We start from the raw sequence: 25989 nt of genomic DNA on the forward strand, positions 1-25989 counted from the left end.
GTTTAAGTACAATATTTTTTTTAATATGCTGACTTGTTCTGAGTAAAGTAATAACTATGCAGATATGCTGCACCTGACAAAGCTTTTGGTTTACAAGATAGTTTGACATTTAAAAATGAAACAATAACGTTATAAAACCGCTGTGTGTTTATTATACATATGCATGATGTGCAGGAATGAAAAAAATATTCAAATAAAAATTGTAAAAAAAATATATATCCAGGGTTTTTGCATAAAGGTGAGTTTATATCAGGCACTTGATCCCTTTATTTAAACTGGTTTATAGTAAATGACACATTGTTAAGAAATGAATGATACATTATAATTTTAATTCCTAAAGAAAATTATATTCTAGGAGTAGGTACATATAATAAATTACATAAAAATAAATGGAAAAAAACAGCAAATGGTGTACCTGCGCTCAAATACAGTGTGCCGAGTTTAATAAAAAAAAAACGCAATTTTAAAACTGCTCAAGATGAAATAGTGGTGTCTGTTTATGAAAAGCATTAAAAAATATGCTTAGGGTAGATGAGTAGTTCTGTTTCCATAATTTTTTTTAAAACTGTATTTTTAGAAGAGTGCAAATGTTTACAGCACACAGTGTCAGAACAATTTTTAGGCATGAAACATCCTGTTCAGATTCTTGAAAGCACTCAAGAAACTTACTACACATTTATCTTCATTTCTCTGCTATACAATGTCGTGGTGACCTCTTAAATCCGATAGTTGCTGTATGCACGACGAGAAGACAGTGCGCCAGTCCACAGCCTAGACACTGTGTTAAATGAACCTCACTAACAAATTACACTCGTGACTAGGTGAGCTCCTTAACAGGTCATACAGTGAAACGTTAATATTCTAACAGATGTGAATGTTTCCTGTTAAAATTATTTCTAAGAAAATAAGATATTGTGATTAATAACAAAATTGGTTCAACAAAACGACAAATGTAGGCAATGTTAGACCTAACTGGATTACAATGCAAAAATATCATGTGTTTTTTTTTCCACACAGGAATAAAACAATATTTAAACAGATGAATTTCCCAGTCATAGTGTCATAGAACACACAGAGTGATGTGTTGCAGGCAGTCCTAACACTGTCTGTCAGCGTGTCTGCAAACAATCTGTGGCACGTGAAAACGTTCGCAGAAATTCATAATCCCAATTCACCTCATTAGATCCAACACATTGCTAATGTTCATCAGCAAATTAAGATACAGACACATGTTTTCCACAGCCAAACTGTTCATATATGAGCTGGTGCCTCCCATGAGCACAGTCACCCTGTCATCTGGCTATGCCCCCTATACACATTCATCATTCACAATATCTGTCTGTATGCCGTCTATACACGTTCACCCAATTGTCAGGCCATATACCTGCAGGGCACCTGAGAAACAAATTAATTAAGGGCTTAGTGTCTATTTTATCACTGTATTAGAAATGGTGAGGGGTAGAGGAATGAGAATGGTAAGTTGAAGGAATGCATGGTTGGGAGTAATAGTAGTACCCCAAGAAAACCCACTTGCTCACAGCATCTGCCATTTCGGGTTGCTGTGAAACGAACCAGAAATGCTTCGGTGGAAAGCGAAATGTTATGACCACTTATGGCTCTGTTTCTCTGCCTCATTTTGGGTTATTGCATTTTTACATCATTATGTTTGTTTCATTGCAATTCAACTATATAAGTTTTGCTAAGTACTGTATCTTGTTAATTTCCGCATGACTGCCAACATTGTGGTCATACACTGGAAGTTGGTGGATTTTTTTTTTCATAGTTGACTAATGCATTAAACTTTACTTTTATAGTCACATTTTCCAAATATTTCATCATTTGCTCAATACAGAAAAATCCAGCGTGGCAAGTGAAGCTGGGTCTCATCATCATTGGAGAGACAGTTAATGCTGATTTGAGGTAGCATTCCAGGAGCGATGAGTCAACTGATTTGATGGGATGTCAGTTGTGCCGACAATGGTGGAGCCTGTGCCCCAGTGATTCATCAGAGATATTTGCCCTAGTGCAGCCACCCACGGCGGCTAACCTAGGCTGGACTGTAGTCGTAGATGTTGAGGTGTCAGATGGAAGATGGTGATCCAGCGAGCACTATGCAAGGGGACAGTGTTCTAACTATTCCTTGATTGGACCAGTTAGCCTTAGTTATACAGTTCAACATTATTTTTTTCAGATTTTTTTTATGGTATATTTCAAAGAAATACTTCCTATTGTAGCCGTTACTATGGTGCGACTTACGGAAAAATTTAATTGGTTTTTAGTTTCATGGTCCATGATAGACCCCAAAACCATAGATTAACTAACAAACTAGTAGTTTCAACGCTTAATTTGTTCTCAGTAGGTAGGCCTATGAATCGTTCACTTTACTTTCTATTTACCTTATTTCCCAAGAGCCGGTGCTTTAAAATAACGGTGATTACAGAGGGTACATCCCCTTATCCGTAACAATGTTGACTGTTTTTAATACATTTCCATATATAAATATAATATGTATTCCATTTTGATTAATATATTTAAAAAAAATTTAAACTATAGTAATTCCAGCTACTATCCACTTACATTTTCTACATTTTAAATGATTTCCATCCCACAATTTAGTTAGTCTTAAATATCTGCCATAGCCATAGTATCAAGTTTCTTTCAGGTCAGTCGGAATTTAAAAATGCTACTTTATAGAATAGTGAATATCTATATAACACTAAAATTATATTTTTGAATTTTTGGTTCTTATAGCTTCTATATTACCTACACGTGAGCAAGTGCCCCAACAGAAAATATATATGAAATCTGCTAAGGTAATTGGTATTGTGTATTGTCAATCGTCTATTGTGGTGCTGGCTTAGAGGACAAGGTCGTTAAAGCGACAAAGTCGCGGTGACTTGCCTTGCGACTTTCATGTCACTAGTCGCGGCTTGTCACAGGGACAAAATTTGTCGCTGCTCAACACTATTTGCATGTAATAAATAAGTGGGAATGATTAAAAATATATATATATATATATTATTATGTGTATTTGTGAATTAAAATAGCAAAACTAAGATTTTAAATTTTTTTTTATGAATATTTTTTCTTACTTTTTTATCTTGCTATTCAGCTATTCAAGTATTATTAATGTTTTCTCTATGACATGACCATCATAATTTTTTTAAAAAAGTTAAAATGATGTATGTTCTTAGACCAAAGTAGCTAATATTTTACTGCCATGATTCATCATACATTTCTCAATAATTTTTAAAAATTAAATAGTTTCTCTGGAATTTTTAAATATATTCTGCAAATTTATAATGCTTGGATGCAAAAAAATAGACTGGCCACGCTCGTGTGTTGCGTGTATTCTGGACGAGTAGCGCCAGGGCCAGGCGTGTCGCGTTTCGCGTGTCGCTGCTTAATAGATAGCGAACATGGAGTTAGGAATAGTTATAGCGAATTGCCTGCGAAAAGTCGTTATATACTGATGTCGCACTTCTCTTAGCAACACGACCACCGTAGCGTAGTTGGATGCACACGGTCTTACCAATTGTTTATTCTGTGGTCTTATGGTGCTAGGGGCTCTGGGTTCGAGTCCCGGGTAAGGCATGGGTGTACCATATATATTCTGATATTTGATAACGATTTGAAATTGAGATATCCACTGAATATAATGACCCTTTGGCCGTTGGCGAAAAGCTGTAGGCCACATAATTTAAAAAAAAAAAAAAAAAATTTTGAAATGAAATGAATAGAATCGTTACAAGGTTTTTCAGTGAAAGCACGTATTTCGAATGACCTTCATGTTACTGATTAAAGAGATGAAGTGAGTAAGTGAAATGACAATAGTTGAAATGCTAGCTCGAATAACTGGAAGCTGGGATTTCTGATTTTATTTCTACGTTCTCATTTGCGTTGAACAGAATTGTGTGACAATGTTGTTAATAGTGTTAATGTTTTTACATTTTTTGGGTAGTTGCGAACCCCAAAATTCTGCGTTTCTTCGAAATGAAAGAGTAAGTCGATTTTCTGGTGGTTGTCATGTGTTAAACTGGGAAGAATTGTTAGTAAATTTCTTTTTTCTTTCAGATGAAGCATAAGTCACGCAGTTTCAGTGATAAAGACATACTCAAATTAGCATCGCTTAGTAATGTTACTCATTTTGACTTCGTGTTGAGTAATATTCTTGTTCCAAGAGTTGTTGGCACACCAGCTCATGAGCGTGTTAAAGATGTAAGTACTTGTGTATTAAAATTATGAAATTAAAAGGTGTTACGTTCACTATATGTTGGGCCATTCCCGCACACTAGGAATTTATTGGCTACAAGTGTGTGACATATGGAGGTATGTGAGCGGGCTGGGACTTGGCCTGGCCAGCACAGCCATATGCAAAAAATAAACTTTTGGTAATATTCTCACAGAGGGGCTTTTGCGTAAAGGTTACTCAAAATTTTGACTTTTTTTTTTTCCGAACACTAGAGACAAACCTGTATTTACCCTGAAAACATTGTTTTCTGAATTCCTACTGGTTTCTGAGAAATAACAGTTTATAGCTTACATTTCATTGTGCGTATGCATTGACGCGACCTTGGCTTTTTTTTTCCCGTGTGGATCTGTGTTTGTTTTGAACAAATATATTAGACAGAGGTATTGTTTTGATAATCAAAGGAGTTAATATGATGACTACTGCAATTATAAGGAAAATTTTAATATTGATATTTTCTGTGTGTTTTTGTAAATAACTGATTGCATTACGAATTCTTTGTTTTGTGACATTTGCATTTAAAGTAGTGTTTTGAGTCACATAGTAACAAATGATTTGAATGGGAGCTAAAAATTTAAAATCATGACAATTGTCAGTTACGTTAGGTTAGCTACATTAAAAATCCTGTAAATTATTTTTAATGGTTGCTTAGGAATTACCAATTTAATATGTAGCGATCCTGACCTACTCAAGAGTCCAGTTGACTTCAAAGAAATTTTAATGTGGCTATACTAACCCAACAAACTGTCCACATTGATTTTTTTTTTTTTTTTAGTTGATTACCCAACTTAATTGACTATTTTCACAAATTAACTCAATTTCTCCAAATCATATAGGTACACACACACTGACCCACACAGGAAAAGCAATAAAAATGGCAGCGGTCACTAACAATGATTTTTCAGAAACCAGTAGGAATATATAAACACTATTCAGGATTAATATAGGAACGGCTCTAGTGTTCAAAAAAGGTATTTTTGAATTTTTAATTTTACTTCTAGTAAAAGTTCCTCTGTAAGTATATTACCAAGCTTTTCATTGAAAAGAAACTAACCAACCAAACTCCAGAACATTCTGTTCCTTAAGGTACATAGCCTCCAATTAAATTAATAATTGACTGAAATACGGCAAAAAAAAATTATGTCTCAAGTTGTTTTTATGGGTTGGCAGGTTATTTGGTACAATATTTGTTATCAAAGAATGTTTTTTTTTTCTAATGACATTAGAAAGATAATATAAAATTATGAAATGTTCATTAGGGATTAATTAGACGTTAATTAATTGTTTGGTGGATGATGTACCTAGCCGTTCGCTCAGAATCGTGTTGTATGTTTTCGAACTTCATGCGCACTCACACTTATGGTAATTGCTTCAGAAAAAGTCTCGAAAAATGCTCTTTATTTTTCAGCATAACTTCCTGAGGTATATATGTTTAGGAGATCATCTAGTTGTTTGTATGTAGGTCCATACTCTCTGTGACACAGGCCAGTCTCCACAGAAGGTGGGAAGGTGTGACTGGTGTTGCTCAGTGGTCGGTGATGTTCTGTTTGGCCCAACGCCAGCTCTCAGAGAGCAGTTTCCTTAGGGAGGCAGAGTGTGATTTGTGGGTTAGATCTTTATTCAGGGTAACTATTCAATCTCGAGACGTTTCTGATTTGCATTAATGAGGGGAACTAAAAAAATGTAAAATTGATTAAGAAAGCAGTGTTTTTTAACGATGAGTGGAGCTGTGAATACTTTTTCACAACTTTCAAATTATAAAAAGAAAAATAACTTTTCTATGTACATATTTATTTTTATTGGATTTTTATGTCTTGCCTAGGATTTTTTCTTTTCCTCTGGCACTTTCCTACCACTGCTGCGGACAATGGCTGAGACCTTCCGTAATTTTTTTCTTGACTTCCATGATGTACTTGCATTTTAATGACATCTTTTTTGAAAAGACAAAAAATAAAACCAATATTAGTTTTTTAAAAGTTTTTTTTTCTCCATTAATGCAATTTCATTTCTCTGTTGGTCATTGGTGATTCTGGTTTGATTTTTGATAGGGTCAGACTTGAATTTTTTCCACAACATCTCAGTTGGACTGTCAATGATCCGTCACGCCTGTCCGGCCACCATCCATCTGTCTGTCAACAAGTCGAGGGATTCACAATCATCCGCAACACCTGTCGTAATATTTTTCGACTTGGATGCTGCCAACTGACTAGATGGTTTAAATTTTTTATAAAAATTCTCTTGTAAAGGTTTATTAGTTTGATGACCATGTAAGCTTATAAATTTTTCTCTAATATATTTATTAAATGTATTTTCTAGTTACAGTACGTTATTAATTCCTACACTTTTGTGTTAGTCACTTTTTCTTGCAAGTATCTAATTTTTAAATGTGTTTTTAGTGAATTTAGTGTTTTTAATGAATAAACAAACTAAAATTTTTTTTTTTAAAATAAAGGCAATGCCTATCAGACATTTTTGAGGTTATAATTTCATCCATCCATACATCCGTCAAAAGTTAAAGCTTGGTAAGGTTTTGGTAGATGGACGTAGGGCTGCATGCTGATTGGCTGCAGTTCACGTAATTGATAGATGGATTATTACTACTACTGTTGTTATTATTATTGATTTTCCGCTGCAAATGGGATCTTTTCATGGGATTTTATGGCTCTACAACTCGCTTCACTGCCACAGCACAAAAAGAAAATGCCAGACAAAATCAGACTGCGGCTAATGAGCTGCGGTCTGACGATCCCTGATTAAGGTGAACCAAAATCAGGATGGTCGGACTATAATTTGAGCCCGGAGTGCAAGTTCGAGCTCCATGTACCGTGGTTTCGTTAGTGAACGCTGCTCGTTCTTTGTCCATGTGGCCGTCGACTAACGTACCGGTGCGTGTCGCTGACGCAGTTCATCGTGGGGAACCTTGAGAGCCTGGGCTGGTCCGTGGAGCTGGACAGCTTCGTCGACAAGGTGCCCGTGTTCGGGTCGCTCCGGTTCACCAACGTCGTCGCCAAGTTGAACCCGAACGCCCGCCGCTTCGTCGTGCTGGCGTGCCATTACGACTCCAAGTACTTCAAAGATGCCACATTCGTCGGGGCAACCGATTCTGCGGTGCCTTGCGCCATGCTGCTGAACCTTGCGTACGTTATGAAGAACCAACTCGATTCAGTTAAAAATAATGTAAGTATCTTCGCTCATGTTTTTATTTTTAAACTGTAAAGTGAAGTGTGTGTATGTACTCATTTATGATTAACGATTTTTATTTTAATATGGAAACCTGTCCCAATACATCACTGCTGTTACATTATCACCGTTACCATAGGGATGAATCAAAGTAAGGGATGTAATTCATACAAGTTAATAATACTCCTTGAAATTTATTTTTAAACCTTTAAGTTTAATTTTTTTTTTTAGTATCAAAGTAAGGGATGTAATTCATACAAGTTAATAATACTCCTTGAAATTGATTTTTAAACCTTTAAGTTTAAATTTTTTTTAGTTTTATAGCAAATTGTGTTTTGCAATTGCGAACATTCATAAAAAAAATTTTAGTTTTAAAATAATGGTAATCAACTGCTAGGTTTACTTGCAAACTTGAGGCTTTTTGAAAATATTTTTTGTTTGTCAAATGTTGCCTGTAATTTGTCTCTCAACTTTTGCGAAAATAAAATATGGTACACTGAATTTTTGAACTGAGTCAGTCTCTTTAAACTAAAAAATTACCATTGAACCGAATGATGCTTCCACTTGAAAATAATATTAAAAGTAACATTATTAGTTTGAACTAAAATTAATAAGAAATATACCCCAGAAGCCCATAGTTTATTTATTCATAAAATAGTGATTTATTATGTTTTACAAGAAAATAGCAACATACCTACCTTTAATTTACAGCACACTATTGATCAAGTTAAATTGTTAGCTAGAACAAGTAAGCTAGTTGGCTTCATGTGTTTATGGCCTGTGAGCACATCTCTTCCCTAGCATCGTGGCACTGATAGTCTTATCTCAGCTATGTCGGGGGAGGTTGGAGGTAGGATACTCACAGTGACCTTGGTTTTATTGTGACATTCCTGTTCTGAGAAGCGCACACGCTCAATAATCCAACCAAATTTTTTATTGATACTTCACTGGCATACAGTTTATTACAAAATAGGTTGAAGTTATGAGTATGGACGTACATGTAAATATTAATACAAGTATTTATATACGCAAGTGTATATATGTATGTACAAATATAGCTTTAAAAAAAAATTGCAAGCAAAAATTTTATTAAAAATATTGTTTCCAAAACTTAATATGATATACAATAGATAGTGTACATGGTTAATTGTTTTTGTAAGCAAGCCATATTTATGCATGCAGAATGTTGCAGGGCTAGTGTCATTCTGGCAACCATTTTACTCTGTAATTTAATTATTTGTCATTTATACATTATTTGTCACATGCCCACCAAAAGCCGAGGGCTTTAGCGGTGGGCATGACACGTACAGACAAGGACAAACAAAACAAACAAAATGGTCACTGCAAGTATGAGAACACTCCCCTGCTTGGGTGCCAAGAGCAAGCAAACAATACCTGAGTAAATTAACTAATGAACGAATGTCTATAATAAAATAAAAAGCTTTAACTTTGCTTAACACTAACGTTGATGTCTGAATGTTCTATTCATTTTATATAGTGTTCTAGTACAGATTTTTTTTTTTTTTCTGCTGCTGCTGCTGCTGCTGCTGCTGTACAAAGTGTGTAACAGGCTGTGTTATAAATTCTATGGGTATATAAAACAATTTTCTTTTAATATTTGAAACTTGGCCTTTTTTATTTTGTATTATTATTTATATAGATCTTTTACACTAGAAACAGCCTCCTTAATTTTTGCTTACTTTTTTTGATGAGTGTAAACTGCCTAGAGCTGAGTATTTGTTTACATATATAATTTGCATTTTAAGTGAAGCCACTCGACATGGCTTATATACACACGCATGGCATGGAACCAGGTGAGCAAAGTAAAATGCCTTTCATCTTCCTCTGTCACTCCGCCATTCCTCCTTCGCTCTGTTCCAGTCTTCTCCTCTCTCCTGCACTTCTCTAACTATCTGCTCTTCCCATCTCCTCCTTGGTCTTCCTGTGTACTTCAACTCCATCATTTTCCTAGGCAGCCTCACTTTTCCCATGCTCTGTACTTAGCCATAACATTCTTTCTTGCTTTTTCAATGATCTCATTCAAGTGCTGTACTCCTGCTCTTGCTGATCCTGTCTCGCCTTGTAACTGCCAACATGTTAAAAATAAAAAAAAATATATTTTTTAAAAAAATTTAAGGTTGCTGGGTTTTTTTTAATCCCAACCCTATTGGCCCACATGCTGTTCTGAGAACAAGGTGATTGGATAGAGATTTTTATTTCTGACCAACTTTATGTGGTATAAACTGTTGGAAGTGAGATAAGCCGTAAATAGCAATACCACGCACCAAACACGTTGATGTGCTTGTAAAACTCTGGCCAACACTTGCTTTGTCATTGTGGGAGTGTGTTTATCAGCGTCCTCCCACGAGAACTCTCGTGATTGTCTGCTGTGGCACTTGATAACTACCAACATCACAAACCTTACTGAGATAACATCATTCGAACTTCAGATTGTGAACGGCCATGAATCGCATCCGTATATACGGCACGTAGCCAAACACCTCCCCCCCCCCCCCTCCTTCTGCTGCTAAGTGTCTGTGCTAAGGTGACTGGATGTGTCTTGCACGTCTGGTTTTGGTCCGGATTAGAACAAGTAAACTGAGTTAGCCTCTTTGACAAATGAATTTGGAAGCTTCGCACAGATGGTGCTCCTTTGTGGTGTCCGTTAAATATTATGTTTTTTTTTTTTTTCATTTTTTTTTCAACTACTTAATCATTAGAAGACAGACATACTCCATAAAAGTTTCAGAATTTGGGCAAAAGAATCTGCCATGACCTACTGTGAAAAACCATCCAGGCAGAAAGCTGAAATTCAAACCAGTGTCCTTCGGAATTTGAGTCCAACATTTAATAGTTGCGCAATCTGCTCTGTGAGATGTCCATTTTACTGAAACAGGTTCTTTGGTGGTGCCAGACCCTGTAGCTGGTTTTAAGCTTGGTTTTGGAGTGGGAGAGGGTATAACTGTGTAAGAACCAAAAATTGCAGGTAGTCTCACACTTTTCATTTCCTAACTACAATGGTGGTTTCTTTAGTTTCAGTCGTTCAAACTACCCGTTCATATATTTATGATATTATGTCTGTGAACAATTAGGTTCTTACAAGAGAGAAGCATTTAAAATTTCATGTAGACAACAGATACTTATGTTTTACTGAAATTATTTATTATTTCACCTGTTAAAATTGTAAATAAAAATCTTTGAAAATGGTGTTGTTTCAATGTATAAATAACAGGTGAAAGGTAATTATTTTCTAATTGTTAAGTGAAAAAATGTTGAATTTTTAGCAGTATTTGTTTCCTACTTGTCATGTAAGTTACTAAGATTTACATTCAAATACAACACTTTTCCAGTGGGAGGATTTACACCCTTAGTTGCTGTTCATTATTCATAGTGTCTGTAAATATCCAAACAACTTATTTAAATGCAGTATAAAATGACATTGCTTCCTAAAGGTAAAACAATGAAATTAAATTGTTTCTTTCACTTTAGCTAAAAAAAATATTAAAAAAATTAATCCATTTGAATGCAACCGTTGTGTATCTAGAGATTTTGTGCACAGATATGCATAGTGATTTTACATGTTATAATTCACAGTTAATGTTTTGTAGGACAGTTTGAGCTTGGCTCTCGTCTTCTTTGATGGAGAGGAGGCTTTCAAGCATTGGAGTGCGACTGATTCCATCTACGGGGCCCGGCACTTGGCACAGACGTGGGAGGACACGCCCTATCCCGCGGCGACGAGAGACGGCACCAACCACCTCCACAGAATAGTGAGTGGCGACCATTTGTTTGGTTCTTGCCCGTACTGTAGTAGACTCAGGAACATGCTACCAGTTCACTTAACGCCACAAGATGGGTCACTACCGGATAAGTAAAAAAAATATCCAGCTGAGAAGAGTTAAGTATGTTCGACTGTGCTTTAGATTTTTTTTTGACTAAATTCCTTCCACTGAATTATCTGTACTGTCTAATAATACAGGATGTCCATAAAAGAATGCTCAGTTTCAATGGTGTGTTATAGCAGTTTAATTTAGACTATTTACAACAAATCATACATCAAATTGAACGTAAACTGACCTAGTTTTGCTTACAACTGTTCAATATTTGCATCTTTAGTTACACGGCATGTAGGTAAGCACAATTTCTGCCGTGGCCAAAGGAAAGCTAGATCCGTCCTTACGAGCTGCCAGCCCAGTTTCTCCTGTTCTCGAGTGGGGAACGTGGCAGACGTTGCCACAAACCAGTGTTTTTTATCATTTCGCTCCAGGTTCTTGTCACCAAAGCATTCCATGGCTGCTGCACCTGCATTGCTTCATCCCTCATCGTTGGGGCCTTCTAGTTTTCACGAAAATATTTAGACCCTTGCCGAGTGAGCCCGCTTTTAAAAACAGTCTGCCAAACTTTCAGGAAATTTTTGATTATCACCTTGCTCGAATTTCGCAACCAGGGCCCAGGCCAGCTGAATGGGCCCCACTTCGCCAATGACACGAGGGAGCGGTGCACCATTGGTTTCACGCAGGCGGTTGCACTAGGCTCGCAGCTTTGCCAACACCAGACAGTGGAATGTGTTGTTTCGGCACAGCAAGCACCTGCGCTTGCTGATTGCTCTCATTACCGAGTTGTGCCACAACGCTACTGTGGCATTCACACAGTGTCCAAATCATGGTATGCCTAAAAATTTAAATGAGGCTACACTGAAAAATGCTGGACTTTAATTTTTTTTTAAAAATACTTTATTTGTCATAGTTTTAATAAAATATTTATTTTGATTGAATTTTTTTTAACTGCATTTTTGAAGGAAAATCATAAAATTTAATAACATAGGTACTGCTTGACTACAAGGAAGTAGAAATTAAGAGGTTTAATGCTCAATTTTCTCTAAATTTGCTTTGAATTTTTGATTTAGAAAAAAAATTACATTCTTAAACATATTTTTTAAAGTTGAGGGTAACTGAAGGTATCGGTGGTGGTATCTGGGTATGGTAATGGTATCAGGGTATAGGGACTGCCCTATTTAATTAGTTTCAAAAGTGTTGATTTTTAGGCATGTACCTATATAATTTATTATTCTGTGTTTTCTACAGCTGGGTGATGCATTCATATTTTTTTTTATTGCCTCATTTATGAAATATTTCTTCACAAATGTCTGAAATCGGCAAAAAAAAAAAAAAAAAAAAAAACAATGTCGGCTGAAGAATAACAACAGCACCTGTAATACAAAAAATTTGCTGTTGGTGTTCAGGACTTGTTCATGCTGCTGGACCTGCTCGGAGCACCGGACCCGAAGTTCTACAACTACTTCCCGGACACGGTCAACTGGTACAAGACGTTGATCGAGATCGAGGACAAGCTGTCGGAACACAGGCAGTTCCAGCGCTACTCGTACGGCCGGCCGGCCCAGCGCTACTTCCAGCGGAAGTCCAAGTTTGGGGGCATAGAAGACGATCACATCCCTTTCCTCCAGCGGAGTAAGTTTGATTGCACGCCCGAAGCTAACTTTTGAAGTGGTGTGGTAACATGGGAGCATTTATTAAGCGAGATTAGGAATGGACTAGAAACAAATACTAAGTGATTTTTTTTTTATTGAGAATCTCTATGGTTATTAGTAGTGCATCAACTTTCTCACTTAGGAATTACCACTCTGTAATTCCTAAGAAGGTTGTGGACTCATTCCAACCATGTCTCTTGTGTAAAAAAAAAGCATTACTCCACTCTCATCTTTTTACTCCAATTGAAGTCTAGGTTCATTTTGAATTGGAACTACTATGAAAACTAAATATGATGGGGATCCTAAACATATACCACATATGGGCTACTGTACACTAATAAAAACTGACAATAAAAAGTCAGGCTTTGATTCAATTTTATTATTTTGCTCTATTAATAATTGTTTTATGAATATTCAAACATTGAAGATGTACAACTAGACAATTTTTTTTTTCTATAATTAATACTTTCTACCTGGTTTTGATTATTTTTACTAATTTTTAAGTACTTTCAAAAGAATTAAAAAATATAGATAATATTTCTTTTTGAAATTACATTATTATATATTTATATATGTTTGTATGGATATACTCAGCTTTGTGGCGCAAGGAAAAAATAATTGATTTTATATTAGGCAGGACCGCTTTTAATTCCTAATCCATCCTGGTTTCTGTGGTACCCATGGTTTTGTGAAATTATTCCAGGTAAATGCTGCAGGGGCATATGCAGAAGGGGGGGGAGGGGGGGGGAAAGATACCCGCTCCCTCCTTTTTCCCACGAAATCTTAGAAAATCCATCATTTCCACCAACATATGTAAATAATTTGAAAGCAAACACAGCAGAAAAGGTAGTTCTCCCCGCCTCCCCCTTAAAATAAAATTCTGTGTACACTCCTGAAATGCTGGGATGGTTCCTTATAATAGGTAGTGATGAGATGAAAGAAAATGAATGTTAATTATATGTGGATAAGCTCTAAATGTCGTTCTCCTTTCAGATGTTCCAGTCCTGCACGTCATCACGTACCCGTTCCCGTCCGTGTGGCACACCCCGAAGGACGACCGCAGCATTGTGGACGTAGCAACGTGCGAAAACCTCAACAAAATATTGCGTGTTTTTGTGGCAAGCTACCTCCACTCCAGGGTTTGAACATCGGAACACAGCAATTTTTTTTTTGTTCGGAGGGCATTTATGAATGTTAACTGTGTGAAGTGTTTATGGTGCTATTTGTGTACGTAAAGCCGTCCAGTATTTTTGTTGTACTATTTTTATTGTATCATGCATGATTTGTTTTTACAGTTGAAGATGATATATAGTATATATTTTCAGCAAATAAGTATTTTAATTTTATGATTCACATTTCCAAAATGTACTTCCGCCACCCCCCCCCCCCCTCCCCTCCTCCTCACGGGTCCATTTTAGTTTAAAATTTTTACAATTAACAGTTGTTGGTGAAGTAAGGAGGAATAAGTCTGTATGGAGACTTTAATAGTCTATAAGTAAATATTAAATTGTATAGGTAAAATTCATTTGAAAAAAACTAATTAGTATTTACATATAATAGTAATGCAGAGCTCATTGTATTATCTTGAACTGGCAGCAAGTAATAATGACTAGTTCAAATGAACATGAGTATTACATTTAATTTGTTGGGTGTCAGTCATAAGAGGATGGTTTATTTATTTATTTATTTTTTTTTTATGTGAAAGAACCTTACTCAATTAAATTACGCCTGCAGATTATTTTATTTGTACATATGTACTTAATTTGAAACTGGTGGGAAAGGTTTGAAGTATGTTTGTTGCTGTCAGCGAGAAATCATGTAAGATAAGCACACTTCAAGTTAATCACGTGTGATATGAGTGCTCACTACAATGTAGGAAAACCCAAAGATTAATAGAAATTTCCCGAATGAGCGACCTAGACATGGTGCTCTTGTGGTAGTGCTCAACAAACCATATGCATATGTAATTTTAACAAACAAGTTACCTTTTTCATCATACATACATATATGCACAAGTGTTAGGATCTGCATTTATAGCCATGAATTGACTTAGGGGTGTATTTCTGGCATGGTATCTCCTCTAAGCGCAAGTCTGTGTACTGTTGCGCAGTCTTCTCGTCATGAATAGCACAACTATGAGCTCTGATGGTAACCATAACATTATATGGTGGAGAAATGAAGATAAATGTGTACAATCAAGCCTCAGTAATACAAACCTGAAAGCACCGTAATTTTGCCAATTTGCAATAACGAGGTTACAATATGTATCACTTTTTTCCCTATAATTTGTAAATCAAATTAAAATAATGTTATAATATATTTCTCATTTAGTACATGCATTACACATCTGAAAAAAAAGAGAGATTATGCTCCGAGGAAACTTGCACACGATTTTGTACAGCAACAGATGTACTTTTTTTTAAGGGATTGTAAAATATAATGTAAGGATGGTGACATCATATGAGACTCAAAAAAACATATTTGGTACTGTACTACTTTTTAGAGAATATAAGACAGAAGAACAAAGTAAAGGATTTACTTAGCTCTAAAACTCTTACGCATTTGTTAGGGATTATTAAAAAAAAAAAATGAGAAATTTGTATCAACAGGGTTTTCATTAATGAGTTTCACTTGAGTGCTTTCAAAAATCTGCACCAGTTGTTTCGTGCATGAAAATTATTCTGAAAACACGTGCCTTGGCAATTTTAAGTCTTCTAAAAATACAGTAACAAACTATTCATCCATCCTGTGCATGTTTTTCGTAAACAGACACCCTCGGATATCTTGATAGTTTTGAAATTGCGTAGTTTCTTCTGAAGCTCTGAACACCGGATGTGTGTCCAGGTAGGTGGGGCCCTTAACCTATGTTTGTTCTTATTAGCTGTGCTCGCATACGTGACTTCGTTAACACGTTCCATGGCATGAGGGAACTTCTTCAGGAGCAATGTCATTAGAACCACAGTTGTACTTGTGTGGGATCAAGAATATTCACATTCTGTTGTTAAATATTGTGCACACTTTCTACAACTATTTTATTATAATAGACACACGCACACGCACACACACATTTTTTGGTGCATCTAACATGCAATGCTGGAAGATGTGTGTGTTCTTAGTTTGTTTGAAAACTCATAGATCAAAGTTTATTTTTGAGGACAGTCTGATGAGTTTAATCTGGGTTAACCCTGACAGACATCAGTCAGAATTGGCATTAGGAGACACGTGTAATGCTGCACAAACAAGTAAAAGTTACCTCAAAATATATTATGAGTGAACAGTTTTAAAAAGGCATAGTTGTAAATGTCAGCGGAAACAATTGTTTTTTTTAAGTGTCGTCATAAAACTTGTAGAATATAACTTCAACGCCAATCTCATACGTGAAATGAGTGGTGTCTTAGCCCATCGCCTGGCATTTGTATGCCATCCTGACAGCAACTTAATTTTACCCTAGATACAGTTGCTCACATTTCGTATGATTGCAGACTATCATAAGATGTATTTTGTAAAATATATATAAAAAGAAAAAAAAATTGCTTTCTAGCCCGGTAGCATACTTATATGCAGATATGAGATTACTTACTTAGAAATTTTAAAATTTGTGGAAAGGAGGGGGGGGGGGGGGGGGGGGTGGAGAGAGAGAATGTCAGGCACATTAAACAGTACGTAATTTGATAGTCTAGAAAATGTTAAGCACACTGCTAAGCTCGTAAACCAATTTTATCTGTGTTTTTTTTTTATATTGAATAACCTCCTTGTTGCTGATAAGAAGCACAAGTTCAGACAGTTGTCTGGTAGTCTCCAAACTTCTCGAGCAGTGTTCTTTCGGCTTCCTTTGTTCTTCATTCCTACAGATTTTTTTTTTAAACTGAAAGCAAGATGATGCTTATCATAGTCTTACTTTTCATATCGTTCTCCGATTTTTGTAATTCTGATAATTCTTTCTTTATGAAACAAATGGACGTAAGTATGTAATCAGAACATTCTGTTAGTTTTTGCTTTATATTTATATTTACTTTTTTTTTTATGATACTCTGAGGTGGTAATTTTTCAATGAAAATATAATTTCAATTTTTAGCCTCAACTGCCGGTTTGTAATGTCAATGATGGTCAAGTAAAGAAAATGTCATCCCTTACCAACATGACCCACTTTGGTGATGTGTTGAGAAATATTCTCATCCCAAGAGTTGTGGGTACACCAAATCATGAGCGTGTAAAAAATGTAAGTATCAAAAAATCTATTATGTATTTGTAAGTTTTGTCAATCTATTATATTCTGGTTATTCAGTATTGAGTTTAATTTAATTTATTTTGAAAATAATATTTATAAATTTATGTGGGGTAAGTTTCTTTAAAGTGTAATGGCCGCACAAGTTATAAAACATTTACGTAGTTTAAAAACTGAACTGTGAATAATAATTTGAGGGCAGAATTTTTAAAAGGTTGCTGCTACAACACCAAACTAAAAATATGTACTTTAGGCATGCTTTAGGTATGTTGATTTGTGGAAGTGGTAGAACAGTGCACTTGCATCTCAAAGGACCCGGGTTTGAATCCGGGCACAGACATTCTGATTTCTGTTTGCAATAGTTTTACTCAAAATCACTCCAGGCTGGAATGGTTCCCTACTATAAGTCGTTAACAATTCCTGCCTAATATCCCTGGTCTGAATTGTTGCATTTTTTTCTGTTCTTGCTGTTGACAAAACATTAAGCTCAAATAACATAAAATAAATTAAATATTGTTGTTAACTCAAGCAATGTTGCCGCAAAGGTAAAGAATGTACTTGCATGGAAAAAATGAAAAGGAAATGTGAGAGTTGGTCTTAAAACAATAGTATGCACACTATTGAGTCCAAAATGAATTTTTTGAACTACTTTCCTCATTTGATTTCTTTTTATTTATTTTCAGTTTTTCTTAATTTTTTGTGTATAAATTGCAGTTTTATATTTTTTCTTGATGGCATAACTCATAAACTCGACTTAGCCTGATGTGCCGGATGTGTTTTGATAATATTGTTTCCGTTTGTGCGTTACTCTTTCCTTCTCGAAGTCGAAGGAATTCCAAGCGGCCGATATCATCTGCCACGCCTTTGTTGCTAGCAGCAAGGATGTCTATAATCCCATATTACTCACTGGGAATTGCAAAAAGCAAGGAGTTAAATAGGACAAGATTTCTTGCTCTCGAGGGAAGCTAAGTTAGTGTGTTGCCGCATGGAGCTAGTGAAACTAGCCTACTTGCTCAGTAAGAGGTTCCATGATAGGATATATATTTTTTTTAAATTTTCATTTTGACATGGGTGAAATAAGAACATGATTAATTAACAATTTGGTTCAATACTGTTTTGGTACTTAATGTAATGCTTCATAAACATATGGTTAAATTATGACATGTTCGGTTTACTAGCCAGAGAGAAATCTGCCTAGTGAGCAGCAAAAAAAAAAACTTCAGACATTATAGCCTGTTCAACAAATAAAGGCAGTCAAGTAACCCTAACACTAAACAAATGCGAGACATTTTTATGCCATAAGCGTCTATAGAAATCTGTTAGTTGGAGTGTTCACTGAATGTGTTATGATGTTATGAATGTAAGATTTTTGGTGGTTTTAAGTGAAAAATGGAAGTATATATGCAGGCTTTCATGATCATAGTCTTAATTAACTATTTTGGCTTTCAAGGTTGAGCTGTTTTCAGAAGTGGAAGTTTTGCTCTGCATTAGAGCTGGTATCTTCAGGGTTGATACTCAAACCTCAAGGCTCTGCCTCACAAGCTATATCCCCCCCCCCTTCCACCCAAATCATTACTACGTATCATTAAAGGGATATTTCTGAAATTTAAACAAGATGCCTTGCATTTGTTGTTCTCTGTCACTAATATTTTCAATAGATATTCAATATAATGGGTGATGATAATTACGAACACTTATGCAACTATGTACCCCATTACGTTACGCTCTGTGAATATCTTTTGAATATGTTAGTGACAGAACTACAAATAAAAAGAAGGCATTGTGATAAAATTTTGGAAAGAGCCATTAAATGATAGTAATGACGAGAGAAAAAATGTGACCGAGTATTTCAGTACTCCCCAGTGATGAGTTAACATCTAACCTCGGTAACGAGCAAATTTATATGTTCTCATGTTATTCTTGTTGCAAATAATCTTATAATATGAAACTCAAACACAAAATTTAACATAGTAGTCTTTAAAATAATGCTAAATATACTAATAAAATATTCGCTTTTCCAGTATGTACCAAAATTTCTGGTGCTAATCACACATGTACTTCGGCACCTACCACTATAATTCGTTGCCTGAATCATAAATGTTGCTTCCCACCACCACGCACAAATGGCTGTATGAAACACACAGATTTTAAACTATTAGAAACGGCTCCGATAAGACCGTGAAAGACTTGGAAAAAATCCTAAACTCAAGCTTTGGACCTAATTTTCGATTAGGAATTTTATTAAAATACTGCCCGTCTTGTTACAATTCACTAAACAGTTAATGCTTCCTTATATGGCATTATTAAAATATAAACCTGAAACACTTTAAAAAAAACATATTAAAACACTTTGGTATATGTTTGTATATATTTGTTTTTGCTTAAACAACTGCAATAAGTTTGCAAATACTTCCTACACACAAACCACCTTATTGAGCTGATTCAACATTATTATTATAATATAATATTATATAATTATTATATAATTATTATTATGTTATTAAAGAAAATGAAAGTTTTTTTTTTAATGACAAGGTTTGAACTACGTCAATAATTACAAGCACGTGCTCTAATTGCTGCTACCGAACCTATTAGAATTTTGCAAGGAGAATATGTATTATAATCATTGTATTGCCAGTTTACGTACGTATTTTAAAACTTGTGATTACATTTTACTATGACTATTTAAATTTACCAACTATATTCCAGGGTAGTTTCACTATCATAAAGTTTCATTTGGCACACCAGTATGTTTATACAGGTTCATGTTGCTACACGTGGACCTGCCATCTTGACGACTTCGGCACCGTGGTTACACGTTTCCGTCCTTTCGACTTCCGTTCCATTCACGAAATGACTCCTACCAAATGCCGTATACTGAGATGTTTACACATCACAAATAAATGGCGTCGGAAACTGAGCCTGAAGATGCCTGCTGTGATGCAGAGCGAAACCTTTACAATCTTCTACTTCATCACAACTCAACCTTTAAAGCCAAAAAAATATGTGTTTTATTTAATAGAAGTTGTGTCTAACTTGCTTCAACATCTGTTTTTCCAGTACCTTGTGGAATCCATGCAAGAACTTGGTTGGTCCGTCGAGCAAGACTCTTTCAAAGATACGGTGCCTGTACTCGGAGAACTTCAGTTCACAAACGTGGTTGCGAAGCTCAACCCTGATGCCCAACGGTTTCTCATGTTGGCTTGCCATTATGACTCCAAGTACATGAATGGACTCGACTTTGTGGGAGCAACTGATTCCGCCGTGCCGTGCGCCATGATGATCAACCTCGCATACGTAATGAAAGACTATCTGAGTTCTATCAAAGGAAATGTAAGTTATTGGTGTTCTGGTTTCTAGCATATTTATGATTTTGTTCGTAGGAATTCCTTCTTGCATTAGTTCAATCAGTTTTAAGTCTAGATTATAACATTATAAGCACTTATTTTAGACTACTGCAGAAAGTACCATGAGTGAGAAGGCATAGTGATGAAACTCGGGACTCGCATTTCAGAGGAACTTGGTTCGAAACACGGTCCGACCATCCTGATTTTTGTTTTCTGTGGTTTCCCATCATGCTTGGATGGTTCTTTGTATAGAATGTCTTGCTCTTTGTTTGCAGTATCGAGTAAATGGCGTGCACTGTTGCCAACGTGATACTAATCTGCGGCGTAGAATACGTAGTTGTGTTCCACTAATTAATCACATGGCTTATTAAAAATTAAATTTTCATTTTAAATAATATAGAGAGTTAATATTTTATTATATATAATGTTTTATGATTAAAAACCAGTGTCTGTATACAGTACCATTACCGTTTGAAGTCATTCTGAAAAGACTATAATTTAATACTCGCAGCTAATTATTTCACGTGAGAAACTATTTGTACCAACTTGTTACTATTAATTTCATGCATGTAATTAAATCATGTGCTATGTTTGAACAGAGCAAAAATGTTAATATTAAACTATAAAAAAATCTAAATCTTCGTTGTGTAGTTTTAAAGAAGCTGAAATCATTTTAACTAATGAAAAATAAGGTGGACCATGTATCATACTTGGATTTGAACCATCAACCTGAGTAATGAACAGTTTATTATCTATTAATATTGTGTAGGTAGATGATTTGTTCTTGAAGAAAATAGATACAGACAGATAAGTTGCGTGTGCTTACGTTATTTAACTGATAACATTCATGTGAATGAAAGTTTAAGCAAACACTTTTTTAACTAACTTTTTTCCAGGGCTTTTTCTTGTTACATTTTGACTGATAAACTCCATTTAACTTGGTGCCTACTTGTAAAACATAACATATGGCTACACAGTTCAAGGTTTCCATAATTGTCAGGTGTAGACTGTACTTATGCAATAATGTATCATGTAACTAGTAAATACTATCTACATATGCAGTACCTATGATGAGTAACTACGTTTATGGTCTACTTAAGTAATTCCAAGTTGAATGAATGGCTCGTTTATTGAATTTAAGGTGCCATTCTACTTGGCATTAGTGTACCCTGTTGGCCAATTTTCTAATGCATCATGTTCCTGTTGGCGTGGGTTGTGGATGTTGTACACAACCCTGTCACGACTCAAATTTATAAGTACCTGTGTTGGTATCATTGTTGCAACTAGGAGCAACATCATGTCTCATGAGGAGACGTGTTGCCCCTTAGTGCAAAGCACTGAGCTAATACTCAGTGTTTTCATAGGTGGGAGTTCAAGCGTAGACCATGTAACTTAAATATTGGGAACTTTGAAACATAGGGTCTTTGGATAGTTTCATAGATATTCAATTAGAAGTTTTTTTTTTCTTATTGGTACATAAGTGTGAATATTACTTTCTTTTTTTTTTTTTTTTTGCAGAGTTCTGTTTTTATAAAATCGCTGTTGATGAGATAGAAAACTCAATACAAAATGGTTTGTGGATTAGGCTATGTTGCATTGTTAGTATAATATCTTTATCGATGTTATTTGTGCAATACCAGGCTGTTGTGGTTTGAAAAAGAAATGATTTGTAGTATTTTTATTCAAGTTGAAGAAAAAGCTATTTAATAATTTTTATTTATTTATTTTTAAGTTTAGGTTGCTCCCACTGATTTCAACTCACAATTCAGTAGAAAACCGTTCAGACTTGGTAGCACTTTAATGTACGTTACAAGCTCAGCAGCCGATTTCATTCAAATAGACAAGTGGATTTTTTAAACTGTTTTCTAAATTTGTTTTAGGGTGTATTATTCAGTATTGATGTAGTTATATTAAATATTGTTGTTACTTTGGAGGTATAAAACCTGGGTTACATTCGCTACAGCATGCACACAGCACACAAGTGTGGACGATGAGTGTACACAAATAGTTAGCAGCTGCTACGTTGGGAAATACCACATTCACAGGAAAAATAGTACAAGCACGATTCACAGAATGTTGAGAAACTTTCAACTTTATTCTGTGTTATGCACCGATTTCTGTGACAATCAGCAAACACTACATCAGCATCGTAGATATGTGTATCATGTGTTTTTCATATAGGCGTCTTTGAATTGTATTTTTATTATTTAAATTGAATATCAAATATATATATTTTTTCAATCAAATTAAACCATATTGTGAGACTTTTTTTCACACTTTACGTGAAAAATTGTTGCAAAATACAGTAAAATTAAAAAGCAAGAAATATAGCTATGTTGAACCATAAAAGTGTGCTGTAAAAGTCAAGAATATAAAAAACCTGACAATAATTTTACTTAAACCAGAAAAATTTCAATTCTGCAAATGGTATTGTTGATTCAGCTGATTATATTCAGAGAAAAAAATATTTTTAACATTTTTTCATCACAGATTGTTTGTTACATATAAAAAGCATATTTACTATGTTGCAGTAAACAAATTGAATTATCTCAATAAACCTCGCCTTTTTATTTAAATTTTTTTCTGTATATATTTGACAATGAATAATGTAAAAAAAAATTGGTTTGAAATTTTTAAATGAATTTTAAATTATTCACGAATATAAAATATTTTAAATATAGTCTTTATTTGCAGAGGTTTGTAGCTAGTCCTAGTCATTAAAACAAAACCTCTAAACCAAATGCTTTTGTTTAGGTTGACAAATTCTTTATGTACGAATAGGTGACAAAATTCAAACACGTGAAACTGAAAAACGAAGGATGCTGAAAATGACCGGAATGTTTCCGGACTGCTACGCGTGTGTGCGGCTGTGTTGCTTGCGTGCTGTCGAGTATGTAGCCCAGGCTTGAGTGGTAGTGCGTGAGTTAATTTGTACGTTTCAGGATCACATAAGTCTGGCGTTCATCTTCTTTGACGGGGAAGAAGCATTCCTGGAGTGGAACGCGACCGATTCAATTTACGGTGCACGGCACTTGGCCCAGCTGTGGCAGAACACGCCCTACCCTGTGGCTGGGACCAACCAGCTCTGGCGTATGGTGGGTGTGCTCCTGGGCGTTGGTTAACACTTGCGAATTATCTTTGCACTTTTGCAAATGCATCAATCAACTCTGTGGTCACGAGCCTCTTTATGCACTCAGCTCCTATTGTGTTAATGTTGCTGCCCTTGTCTGGTGTCTTTATCACGCAGCTTTGTGCGATTAATAGCTATTGTAGTTTTTTTTTTTTATGTCTTCAAAGCTTTTGTAGTGTTAAGTGAATTGTGACAGAATAAAAGTTTTCCCAACACGGGAATGGGTCGCTGCAGGAATTATTGATGCTGTTGGATCTCCTTGGAGCTTCGAGACCACTGTTCTACAGCTACTTTCCGAACACGTCGGACAAGTACAACGTTCTTCTCGATGCAGAAGACAGGTTATGGGCGCTGAACCTGTTTGAGCGGTACTCGCCAGCAGAGAGGTACTTCTTCAATCAGACAGTGTGGGCGGGCATAGAAGACGACCACTTGCCGTTCCTGCTAAATGGTGAGTTTTCTCGTGGCGATGAAACAATCACAATCACCATATATTCTACAGAAGTTTAAGTGGGTTTTATCTTCATTATGATTTGATTAGATATATCTTAATTCTTTTCACACACAGGAAAAAAAAACATTTTAAAAACGAACCCATGTTCGGAAAGAACAGTTTCCCAGCTAAAACCGAAATATCACCACGCTTGAATATTTCCGAATCTGTTGCATTAATTAGCAGAGGGAAGTACGTATGTTGTTGTTGCAGTGATATTTCATCCACTTACAGAATGACTCGATGTGGCTAACTCCTAACTTGATTCAAATTTTATACCAGTGTTCCATATTTCTCAGAAACACCTGGTAGTACAACATCCGCATGTGGTAGTTTTTGGCTTGTAGCTGAAAAACGGCACATTTTCATACATGAGTTCTTAAGCAAATGGTTCTCTAATTACAAGCCCCTAAAGTGTGTGTTAAGAATACATGCTGTATAATAGTGGGCCCAGAACGAGCAGCATTGCAAAGCTAGTAAATTACCTAACACAGCCAGAGGTACAGTGCATACAACTGTCTTTGGGTTATTACAAGCATGTACAGTAAATAAATGATTATCCAAATACCAATTAATCAAAACATTGATTAACTAAAAGCGTTCCAGCCGGCAAATTAAAATTTTATGCTATGTAGGTAGTTCGGTTAGCGGGCACTAGTACCAGATTTAGCAGCAAAAAAAAAAGCAAGTCTCGGCTCCGAAACAAAAGAACATTTTCTACTTAATATCTTAAAATGTAGGCTTTCTTTGATGTACTATTACTATTTTATGTAAGGTCTATATTTGTAAGATGTGTGGAACATAATATAAACAGTTTCGTGTTTGATATGAATGTTTCTTTTTTTCATATGCATTGTTCCTATGATACTAACAAATTTTTTTTCTTCGTAAATTATCAGTTATCCGAAAAAGTCATATCTGAACATCCCCAGTCTCAAATTTTTTTCAGACAATAATTGATGTGACACTGTATTGTTAAATATTTCTATTTTTTTTTAAATAGTGCCGTATTTGTTTTTACAGAGTTAATATTAACTTGATGACATGAATATTATAGAATATTTTATCTTTGTCCATTTGTGTCTGCTTTTAGGAGTGCCTGTTCTTCACATCATTCCGTACACGTTCCCATCCGTGTGGCACACACTTCAAGACAACCTCAGCGTTGTCAACATGACAACTTGTGAAAATTTGAACAAAATCTGGAGAATATTTGTAGCATGCTATCTTCACATTGATGTCTGAGCTTGCGTAGCATTTTTGCTTATAATATGTTTATTTGTTAATTTTCTTGAAACTTGTATAAATATGTTTAGACTTCACTTTCGCTAGCACGTGCTCCATTTGCGCTCTTTCTATGTCTTTGCATGTGGCTATGAGTTTTCAAAAGAACTAACTTAGATAATCGTAGTTCTTGTTTCAGTCAGTTCTGATATTTAGCTAGTTTTATCTTTCTGCTTTTTTTATTATTTATTTACTTTTTCTTATTATTATTATTTTCATTGTTTATAGACAGGTTTGTGCACATTTGAACTTGAACTCTTCAGTACGCTCATGTACACACTTTTGTTTTTATAATTGTAATTGTTATTTAGTTAACCTAAAATAAAAGTTATGTATTTGAATCCATGTTTCCTCAATCCAGTCAATATTTAATTATTTAATTTTTCTTTTGGTGTCGAGAGATGAAGAGATAAGTATTTAAATAGAGGTACAATGAATATTACAGCCTTATGTTACTTATGTAAGGGTATTCATCCTTTCTTATGGGATGTACAAATTACTGTAGATTATTGTATTTCATTGTTAATTTTACCATAAGCCATAATCACACACACATACACATCTACTTATGCACCTGATGATTATGGATACCT

At 35.2% G+C, this 25989-nt stretch overlaps 2 protein-coding genes across 3 annotated transcripts; both read left to right on the forward strand.

The window, feature by feature from the left end:
* Positions 1-3419: 3419 nt before the first annotated feature.
* Positions 3420-14246, forward strand: LOC134537605 (glutaminyl-peptide cyclotransferase-like). The gene is made up of 6 exons (XM_063378205.1): positions 3420-4001; positions 4075-4218; positions 7154-7426; positions 11038-11199; positions 12672-12897; positions 13911-14246. Exons 1-6 carry the CDS (start codon positions 3921-3923, stop codon positions 14060-14062), a joined length of 1038 nt encoding a protein of 345 aa, XP_063234275.1. The 5' UTR covers positions 3420-3920; the 3' UTR covers positions 14063-14246.
* A 2417-nt stretch (positions 14247-16663) lies between these two features.
* On the forward strand, positions 16664-25737 carry LOC134537606 (glutaminyl-peptide cyclotransferase-like). Of its 2 annotated transcripts, none has more exons than XM_063378207.1 (6): positions 16664-16881; positions 16993-17136; positions 20203-20475; positions 23432-23584; positions 23854-24070; positions 25206-25737. In XM_063378207.1, the coding sequence occupies exons 2-6, from the start codon at positions 17038-17040 to the stop codon at positions 25355-25357; spliced, it is 894 nt and encodes a 297-aa protein (XP_063234277.1). In that variant the 5' UTR covers positions 16664-16881; positions 16993-17037; the 3' UTR covers positions 25358-25737. The 2 variants fall into 2 exon arrangements, with proteins under 2 accessions (XP_063234277.1, XP_063234276.1); XM_063378206.1 differs by having other exon boundaries at positions 16664-16877.
* The last annotated feature ends 252 nt before the right edge of the window (positions 25738-25989 follow it).

This window comes from Bacillus rossius, chromosome 12 (assembly GCF_032445375.1).
Source record: "Bacillus rossius redtenbacheri isolate Brsri chromosome 12, Brsri_v3, whole genome shotgun sequence".
Lineage (NCBI taxonomy): Eukaryota > Metazoa > Arthropoda > Insecta > Phasmatodea > Bacillidae > Bacillus > Bacillus rossius.